The 9,905-nt window shown below is 41.5% G+C and overlaps 1 protein-coding gene across 1 annotated transcript; it reads left to right on the top strand.

The window, feature by feature from the left end:
• On the top strand, nucleotides 1-9,490 carry p2rx3a (purinergic receptor P2X, ligand-gated ion channel, 3a). Its single transcript, XM_034690340.1, has 12 exons — nucleotides 1-319; nucleotides 4,195-4,330; nucleotides 4,645-4,716; nucleotides 5,232-5,301; nucleotides 5,520-5,616; nucleotides 5,709-5,786; nucleotides 5,899-6,040; nucleotides 7,181-7,317; nucleotides 7,412-7,505; nucleotides 8,918-8,983; nucleotides 9,070-9,147; nucleotides 9,274-9,490. Exons 1-12 carry the CDS (start codon nucleotides 186-188, stop codon nucleotides 9,400-9,402), a joined length of 1,233 nt encoding a protein of 410 aa, XP_034546231.1. The 5' UTR covers nucleotides 1-185; the 3' UTR covers nucleotides 9,403-9,490.
• Nucleotides 9,491-9,905: the final 415 nt, after the last annotated feature.

Below are 9,905 nucleotides of genomic sequence, written 5' to 3'. Positions count from 1 at the left end.
TGACTGACAGGAGCCGTGTGAAGCTTTAGACCATACCTCTCTCATCACAATCAGGAGCGTCTTGTACACTTGAATAGTTCTACCTCAGTGCCTCCCTGAAAGCACCTGTTGAGGCGAGAGGAGCTGCACCTTCCACCAGACTCAAGAGGACCTGACCCGGCTCTGATTCGCACTGCCAGGCAGCCATGGGCTCCATGCTGTTGGGCTTTGTTACTGACTTCTTCACCTATGAGACCACCAAGTCAGTGGTTGTCAAGAGCTGGTCTGTGGGCATCATCAACCGCATCGTACAGCTGCTCATCATCTCTTATTTTGTGGGGTCAGTGTGACATATTTTATGATTTCTTAAAATCTCTCCAATCCAGGTTTGTGATTGAACGCTCTTTGATTACAAGAGGGGCTCACCCAGATTACATCAATGATTATTTTTCACTCACTTTTTATATCTAGCCATTAAGAAAGCTACAGTTTTGTTTGGTCAGGATACAGGATATCTTCTTCTGAGACTTCCGCCGTCAAACTATTAACAATGAAATTGATGCCAATATTACATTTAAAAAATCAATACCAGCTTGCATTTTCAGTCACGACTCTTGTTTATGCTGGAACTACTGCCATAAAAATGTTTTTTCTCTTATAGCACTGCTTACAGTCTGAAATGGTGAGATTCTTCCTGCAGAAAAAGACTGCGCAGAGGTGCAAACAGAGGTTCTCTCTGGTTTAGGGCTAGGATACATGCAGATATAATAAAGACTCAAAGGAACTATTATAAACTGAAAGGAGAGTACTTTGGAGGGTGCAAGGAAGCACTCTTACCTTTGAGTTTTCGATATGTCCCAAAATATCAGCCATTTAATTTTAGACAACAGAAAGATGAAATGAAATAGAGAAGTCACCTCATGTGCTCGACATCTGCTAGACTTGTACCAGAGTGTTCATTGTATGGGAACTCTATTACATTAATGACATACTTCATAGCACTTGTAGCAGTGTAGCAGTGATCAGACATGCCTCCAGGCAAAGTTAGCTGCTAGTCTTAAAAAAAACCCTCAGCAGATTTCTTCTGTTATCACTTATTATTTTCATAACACGATATAAATACTTCATGAATATGATCAAAACGGTTTTAAATGTTACTATCCATCCACAAATGACATATGCTCATGTTCCATTTGTGTGCTTTACAGCGATTGAAAACAAGAAAGAAGCAGAAATGAAACAATGCTAAGACATTTTAGTGGAAGATAATAATAATGATAATAATAAAACTAATAAAAATACAAATTAAAAATAAGAACAACATAAAAATAAAATAAAATAGAGACCAATGCACACCAAAATAAAATATGTGTAATTAAAATAAGTTAAAGCACCAAGATTAAGAAATAAAAATAGATAAAATAAATAGATTTAAAAGGTAAGGATAAGAGTTGAAAAATAAAACTAAGGCTGAAAAATATCAATAAAACTGAGTAGATAAATAAAATTAAATAAATGAATGAATAAATACATAAAAATAGAATAAGATAACAGTTAAAATTAATAAAATAATAAAGCAACATTTAAATCAATATTATAGTAAAAGGTAGGTAATAAAATTGTTAAACCCTACATAAAAGCCAGACTGAATAAATACGTTTTTAGTTTACGTTTAAAAGTCTCAATATCTCCATCAGCTCCTCTCAGAAAAGTATTTTTTTGGTATGAAACTTCTGCTTGGCTTAATTGGCACAATCAACTTAAATAGAATAATTTATCAACATCACTTCATACAAATAAATAAATAAATAAATAAAATGCAAAATAAAATTAACAGAAATCTATGTCATGTAAAATGATTGTAATTATATTTAGAGCTTTCGGATGTACATTTTAAAAAGTTTTAACATGAATTTTCATGAAGAACGAGTGAATTATCCTCTTCGAACCATGATCTGTGAGAATTAAAGATCACCAATGCACTAAATATTGATTTAAATTGTTTGTAATGGAGTTAATAATGACATTAGAATAATGTTTATTGGGATTTTTTTGGCCATGGTGAGGCCATGGAGGAAGACTTTCAGTCGGCCTCGAAGAGGTTCTGGCAAACTGTCCGGCGGCTTAGGAAGGGGAAGCGGCCCTTTGTTCGCACTGTTTACAGTGTGGATGGGGAGCTGTTGACCTCGACTGAGAGTATAGTCGGGCGGTGGAAGGAATACTTCGAGGATCTCCTCAATTCCACCAACATGCATTCCGAGGAGGGACCGGAGCCGGGGGATTTGGTGGTGGGCTCGTTCATCACTGGGGCCGAGGTCGCGGAGGCAGTCAAACAGCTCCGAAGCGGCAGGGCCCCGGGGGTGGATGAGATCCGCCCTGAGTTCCTCAAGGCTCTGGATGTTGTAGGGCTGTCCTGGTTGACACGCCTCTGCAACGTTGCATGGACATCGGGGACGGTGCCTCTGGAGTGGCAGACGGGTGTGGTGGTCCCCCTTTTCAAGAAGGGGGATCAGAGGGTGTGTTCCAACTATAGGGGGATCACACTCCTCAGCCTCCCTGGGAAAGTCTACTCTAGGGTGCTGGAGAGGAGAGTCCGGCTGTTGGTTGAACCTCGGATACAGGAGGAACAATGCGGTTTTCGTCCTGGCCGTGGAACACTGGACCAGCTCTACACCCTCGGGAGGGTGCTGGAGGGGGCATGGGAGTTTGCCCAACCAGTCCACATGTGCTTTGTGGACCTGGAGAAGGCTTACGACCGTGTCCCCCGAGGTATCCTTTGGAGGGTGCTCCGGGAATATGGGGTGGATGGCCTGTTGCTACGGGCCATTCAGTCTCTGTATTGTCGGAGCCAGAGTCTGGTTCGCATTGCCGGCAGTAAGTCAAATTCGTTCCCGGTGGGGGTTGGACTCCGCCAGGGCTGCCCTTTGTCACCGGTTCTGTTCATAACTTTTATGGACAGAATTTCTAGGCGCAGCCAAGTGGCGGGGGGTTTCCGGTTCGGTGGCCTTGGGATTCCGTCTCTGCTCTTTGCAGATGATGTCGTCCTATTGGCTCCATCGAGCGGTGACCTCCAGCTCGCGCTGGGACGGTTTGCAGCTGAGTGTGAAGCAGCGGGGATGGGGATCAGCACCTCCAAGTCTGAGGCCATGGTGCTCAGTCGGAAAAGGGTGGCCTGCCCTCTCCGGGTCGGAGGGGAGTCTTTGCCCCAGGCGGAGGAGTTCAAGTATCTCGGGGTCTTGTTCACGAGTGAGGGGAAAAGGGAGCGGGAGATTGACAGACGGATCGGTGCGGCGTCTGCAGTGATGCGGGCGCTGTACCGGTCTGTCGTGGTGAAGAGAGAGCTGAGCCAGAAGGCAAAGCTCTCAATTTACCGGTCAATCTACGTTCCGACCCTCACCTATGGTCACGAGCTGTGGGTAGTGACCGAAAGAACGAGATCGCGAATACAAGCGGCTGAAATGAGCTTTCTCCGCAGGGTGGCTGGGCTCAGCCTTAGAGATAGGGTCAGGAGCTCAGACATCCGGGAGAGGCTCAAAGTAGAGCCGCTGCTCCTCCGGATCGAGAGGAGCCAGATGAGGTGGTTCGGGCATCTGGTTAGGATGCCTCCCGGGCGTCTCCCTGGGGAGGTGTTTCGGGCATGTCCGACTGGGAGGAGGCCACGGGGAAGGCCCAGGACACGCTGGCGAGACTATGTCTCTCAGCTGGCCTGGGAGCGCCTCGGTATCCTCCCAGAAGAGCTGGTGGAAGTGGCCGGGGAGAGGAGTGTCTGGGCTTCCCTGCTGAGACTGCTGCCCCCGCGACCCGGACCCGGATAAGCGGAAGAAGATGGATGGGATTTTTTTGGATAAGTAAATATGCCCCGGGTCAAATTGACCCAGGAACATTATTGCTGTCCCTAAGAAACGAACATAACAAGAGGATTAATCAGCTCGTATTTCTAAATTTCCATGATGTTTATTTTGTGAAAATTTAGATTTCTTTTGTGTGAATTCAATGTTTTGTTAATATTTTAAAAGAAGTTAAAGAAAACCTGGATCAACCAAAAAACTCTATCTTCACTTTAATTTTAACAGACTATGTTTCCAGCGGCCTCTTGATGTGCTCATAGTTTGCATTGAACTGAGTTCAGAAATAAAAAGTGTTGATTAAGTACAACTAAATTAAAACTCCTTAAAGCTTCGCCTGCAGTTACATTTTGTGTCCTTTGTTCTGCAGCTGGGTCTTTATCCACGAGAAAGCGTATCAGTCCACTGACACTGGCATCGAGTCCTCTGTGATGACCAAAGTGAAAGGCTTTGGTTACCAAAACAACCATGTGATGGATGTTGCTGACTACGTCCTCCCACCACAGGTGTGTGACACTTAAAATGTGTTTAATATTTGATCAGAAATAATCATAACCTTTGACTTGTAATGCCATCTGACAACTAACTGTCTACAGTTAATTTCTGGTTGCTTCAGTATCAGCTGATTTGCTTTTTTTTGAGTGTCAGCATCAAAATTAACTGAAAATTGTATAGGAACCTCTTGATTTTTCATGCACATGAAGCATCTACCTTTTGTCTCTGATATATTTTTAATGATAAAAAAAAGTGTCTGTCAGTATAAAGTATAAGACCAGTCTAAAGTACACTATTTACAGTGTGCTGTTCTGCTGTGTTTCAGGGCGCAGGTGTGTTCTGCATCATAACCAAACTCATCGTCACTGAAAATCAGTTCCAAGGACAATGTGCAGAGGTGAGGATACATTCAAATCTCCGGTCATAAATAACTTTCTTATAACTTTAAGAAGTTGGTCCTTTAGGGTCAAAATTGTTTATTCTTATTATTTATTGATGCAGAGCATCAACATTTAAAAAAAAAAAAAACTCAAGATCTACCTTTTTAGTCTCGCTTTTAACTGAGTTTTATTTCTATCTTAATAGATTTATTTATTTATTTATTTATTTATTTTCTGTTTCAAATTTTAGTCACTTTTATTCTACTTTATTTATTTATGTACTTATTTCTGTCCAGCACTTTGTGTTACAATGTCATTGTATGAAAAGCGCTTTATAAATAAAGTCTGATTGATTGATTTTGAGCACTGTAGCATGTCCCTCTGTTTAGCAGGACTTATAGTCTCATCGCCAACCAGCTTTTTTTCACCACTACTGACGTACTACTGCAATGTTTGATAATCATCCAAAAGTGCTAATTCTTAATGACGGATTGCTGCAGAAAAAAACACTACATGATTTTCTGTGTTTCAGACTGGGTGGAGATATGGTTGTCAAAAAGATGAAGACTGTCACAAGCATTTAGGTTCCATCCTGACTAACGGTGAGTCTTACCTTTACACTTTGGATGAAGGAGGGACATTGTGTGGAAGAGTAACCTAGAGGCAGCAAACAAACCTTTGATGATATAAAGTGATGAAACAAAGTGCAAATGATTCAACATATGAGAAGTTTTCAAAGTTGGGTTATTTCAGGCTACCCAATGAGTAAGCAGTGTTGTCTTTTTCCTACTTCCTCTCTCTTTGTGTGTTGAAACTCCAGGTGCAATAACAGGTGTGTGTCTGAATTCCTCCTCCGGCTCTAAGGGTATGTGCGAGATTGAAGGATGGTGTCCATCTGAGAATGACAATGTCGTGGTGTAAGTTTTACACACAGATATACAACATGTTGTTCCACATTGAATTCTCCACTGTTATCCTCACCCCTCCTCTTTTTCAACATCTCTATCAGAGAGTCAATGATGGACGTGGTTGACTTCACCATCTTCATCAAAAACAGTATTCGATTTCCACTTTTCAATGTCACTAGGTAGGTAACACGCTGGGATGCAAACATGTACTTTCTCAAATATCAGTTCCTGTGAGAAATGTGAGCCATAAAAAGTCTTTATTCCAAACTCTCTGGCATCTTTTTCTCTCAGAGGAAACTTTCCGGCCACAATGACATCAGATGAGATCAAAAGGTGCACCTACCACCCTGAGACAAACCCCTTCTGCCCCATCTTTCGTGTGGGGGATGTGTTGAACTTCACTGGGCAAGACGTGAAAAATCTGACGCAAAAGGTCGTCTGTCCTTTTCTCCTATACCTCTATCTCCTCTTCCATAAAACTGCATTCACTTTCTATCCTCCAGGCTATAGTGTTGTATTTTATAGTTTTGTGTTTTACTACCATGAAGTATGGAGCAACAAAAGACAGTATAATGGACATGGCAAGTTTATTTCCACCATGAATTATTACAATATCTCTGAAATCAAAGCAGGGACATGTTTGCAAGCGTTTTTTGAGACAATAGTTACACTTTGAATGAGCTGTTTGACGCTAACAGGCTAACATGTTAGGTAGGTTTGGGGTAAATTTGTGCACAAATGTTTGGGTAAGTGAAAAACAGTAGAGGCAAGCTGTGACTGACTTGCTGGCTTGCAGGCTCCACCAGCTGGCACTACAACAGCTTGATCTGTTCTGTGTATAGATCAGTTATGCCAGTAGTCATAAAATTACCAAATTTAACATATATTGCAAAGATGGGCAGATTATTTAAATCATATCTTTCTGCTGTGACTTACTTCTAGGAAGAGCAGTTTAAATGTGCAGTGAACAAAAGGATTACCCTGTTATCAGTGTGATTGACAGAATAAGGATAGGAGAAGTTCTCTCTTTTCTTTTTAAATCCACTTCACTTTTGAAACAACTCACTCTAAATGATCACCCGGCACAGTAAGAATTGAGACTTTCCAGGGCGCCAGCAGTTTAAGCAAGCACCCCATATAGAGATTCTATGGTCCTCATTGCAGCAGTCGCTGGTTCGGCTCCCAGTCTTGATCGTGTGCTGCATGTCTTCCCCTGCTCTCTGCTCCCCGCATTCCTGTCTCTCTTCAGCTGTCCTATCAACAGAGGCGAAAAAAAAACAAAATATAACCTAAAAACAAAGGAAAAGAAAGAAAGAAAGAAGTATTTCTACAAGTATTTGAAATTGCAGGGTGAACTATGCATCAAAATTTTGCTACTGACATTTCTGAATGACTTTATTCTGTATCCCTGGCTTAGCGGTCCTAATATTATTGTTGTTGTTTCAAAGAAAATGAACAAACAAAACAAATCCAGAAGGTCTTTCTCCCTTTGAGCAGAACGATGATGAATTCCATCCATTTCTGGCGTAAAGATCCTCAATGTGCATCTCTTTTGTTGACCCCTATCTTTCAGGGAGGAGAAATAGGAATAAACATTGAGTGGAAGTGTAACCTGGACTATGACATTGAGAACTGTGTGCCCAGGTACTCTTTCACACGACTGGATGAACCATTTGCAAAGAATGCCGTCTCCAAAGGCTACAACTTCAGGTAGTGAGGCTCTTTCTTCCTCTCACATCTACTCAGTATCTATATTTCTGTTCTCTCATTGTCACTTTTTTAAAAAACTTCTCTTTGAATACAGATTTGCCAAATATTTCAAGACAGTGAATGGGACTGATTTTCGGACACTTCACAAAGCCTATGCAATCCGTTTTGATGTTATGGTCACTGGAAATGTAAGTGTTATGAATTTTAAAACAAGACATTTTGAAGATTGCTTTTGAAACAAGTGTCAGTTGTAGCAAATTGTTGCCCCTTAAAGACTGAATAATGTGAACAATGTTACTGTGACTTGTGGAGATTGTTGGTAACATATTTTCTAAACATATTCCCTAACATATGCCTTAACATATTTCACAATATAACAAAACAATTAAGCATAATTAAAGCCGCAAGTGGCGATGAACGGGCCCTCGCACACCTGCAACCACCACCTAATGTGAGCCACCACCTGATATGAGACACCGCCAGATGATTTGGGGAGATTTGGAGCATTTTAAAGCCCCAAAAATCTATTTCCTGTTTATGGCAAGACATGCATGTTTAATGCATTGCCTGAATGTCTGCCACGCCCACAATTTATGTGTGAACTGAATGCCTCTAACAATCATGAATCTTTAATGTGTCTACTATAGAATGTGCTTGGTTTGGACTCGATTGGAAAAAAGGCCTAGGGCAGGATCTTTTAAATACGTACCCTTATTTAGGCACCATTCTTCATATTCAAAGCTAGATGGTGCTCTTCCTGTTTGTTTTTGGATATGGATGCAAAAGGCTTTTTTGTGAACCCCGATGCCCTGAATATGCACGTCCAAAATCGTGCATGTAGCTAAAATAAAACCTCTATGGGGAGGGTTATTTTATCGTTTTTTGGACTCTTTAGGGGGCGCTATGGAACAGATTTTTGATTACTTCGGACAAGAGCTCAAAAATATATAAATGGGATGAGTGGCAGATTTGGTGAGATTTCCTGCATTTTAAAGCCCCCAAAAATTCATTTCCTATTTATGGCGAGACATTTGCGTTTGATGCATCGCCTGAATGTCTGCCACGCCCACAATTGTGGGCTACAATGTGTTAACTACAAAATGTGCATGGTTTGGACTTGATCGGAGAAAAGGCCTAGGGCAAGATCTCTTAAATACGTACCCTGACGAATCAGGTGAAAAATTGACAAAAAAAAGATGGCCGACTTCCTGTTGGGATTTCACCATGACATTAGGTATCTTTTTTGTAGGTCTTGGCCTGATAGATATGTGAAAAAAAATGTCATGCCTGTAAGTTGAACTGTGTTGAGGGGGTGCCCAGTTGGAATGAAGCCCTCGCTATAGAGACATTTTTGGGACTTTTTGCACCGGACCAAATGAATATCAACATGTCGCCAGGCCAGATGAGTGTCAATTTTGGTGAGTTTTTGGGCATGTTGAAGGCTCCAAAAAGGCAATTTACTTTACTAGGTAGAAAGAAATAAAATCCTTAGAGGTACAAGAGGGCCTTCGCCAACCTTGTCGATGCTGGGGACTTAAATATTACCGCTGTGAATATTGTGTAAAAAATGTCCTCCCTCTCTTCCTTTCTGTCTCGTCAGGCAGGAAAGTTTGATACAATCCCAACTCTGATCAACCTGGTTGCTGCATTCACCTCGGTTGGACTGGTAAGACTTTCTGATGAGGATCAAGATAACAATGTGCTGTTTGTATTGCTGCCAGCTTCAGTGTTATGTTCCGTCTGTGTCGACAGGGTGCGGTTCTTTGTGATATCATCTTGCTGAACTTCCTAAAAGGAGCAGACCAGTACAAAGCCAAGAAGTTTGAGGAGGTATTGCCTTTATCGAGGAGTTTCATTTCATAGACACTGATTGTAGGGTGACTTCAACCAATATAACCAGTCCAGGTGTGCTTCTCTTTAAGAACTTGAATTGTCTTCACTGTGTTGTCTATCCAGGTGTCAGAAGCTCAGATTGAAGCATCCATTGCTCAGAGCCCTGGTAGTCCGCTGTCACTGAAAGGAGGAATAAAGAGCTCTTACGACTCAGGAGCCATTTCCCTCGCCACCTCTGACCAACAACTTTGACTGAAAACAACAACGTGATGACTCAAACTTTCCTAATTTTCTGTCTCTTATTACCTCCAAGAATTAAATCATACCTTTCCCGCTGTAAGCTTTTGTTTTTCAAGTCAGTGAGATTCTGTAAAAGTCCTCTTTGCTGCCATTTTCACACTTGAAGTGGTAGTCAGTCTTTTGAATGACATTCAGCCTCCCGGTTATCAACACTCAAGCAATTACCTCAGAGAAACACTTACACTGAAATTTGATGAATGGCCAACTCTTAACCACTTATATGCAGCTTATTTAAAACTACAGCCATTTTACTCTGAGGGAAACATCTGATTGTAAAAATATTATGTGTTGAAGTCATTTTCATTTAAAATCCCCACAGCTGTGTTAAATTGCATCCATTAGTTTCTTAGCCAAAATATTAAAGCTAAATTTCCCTGTCTTCCTTGTCATGTTCACTCAGCAACTGCACTGCCTCTCTGCTCTAATAAAAGCACTAAAGAGTCTCCCAATGGTGT

This window comes from Notolabrus celidotus, chromosome 8, assembly GCF_009762535.1.
Source record: "Notolabrus celidotus isolate fNotCel1 chromosome 8, fNotCel1.pri, whole genome shotgun sequence".
NCBI lineage: Eukaryota > Metazoa > Chordata > Actinopteri > Labriformes > Labridae > Notolabrus > Notolabrus celidotus.
The sequence above is the reverse complement of the archived record's forward strand: the minus strand, read 5'-3'. Positions and strand labels throughout refer to the sequence as shown.

Bases quoted from the DNA above. Each gene is read 5' to 3' on its own strand.
- p2rx3a (XM_034690340.1), top strand. From the start codon at position 186: ATGGGCTCCATGCTGTTGGGCTTTGTTACTGACTTCTTCACCTATGAG. The intron at 320-4,194 runs GTCAGTGTGACA...TTTGTTCTGCAG, and splicing joins ATCATCTCTTATTTTGTGGG to CTGGGTCTTTATCCACGAGA. The intron at 4,717-5,231 runs GTGAGGATACAT...TCTGTGTTTCAG, and splicing joins TCCAAGGACAATGTGCAGAG to ACTGGGTGGAGATATGGTTG.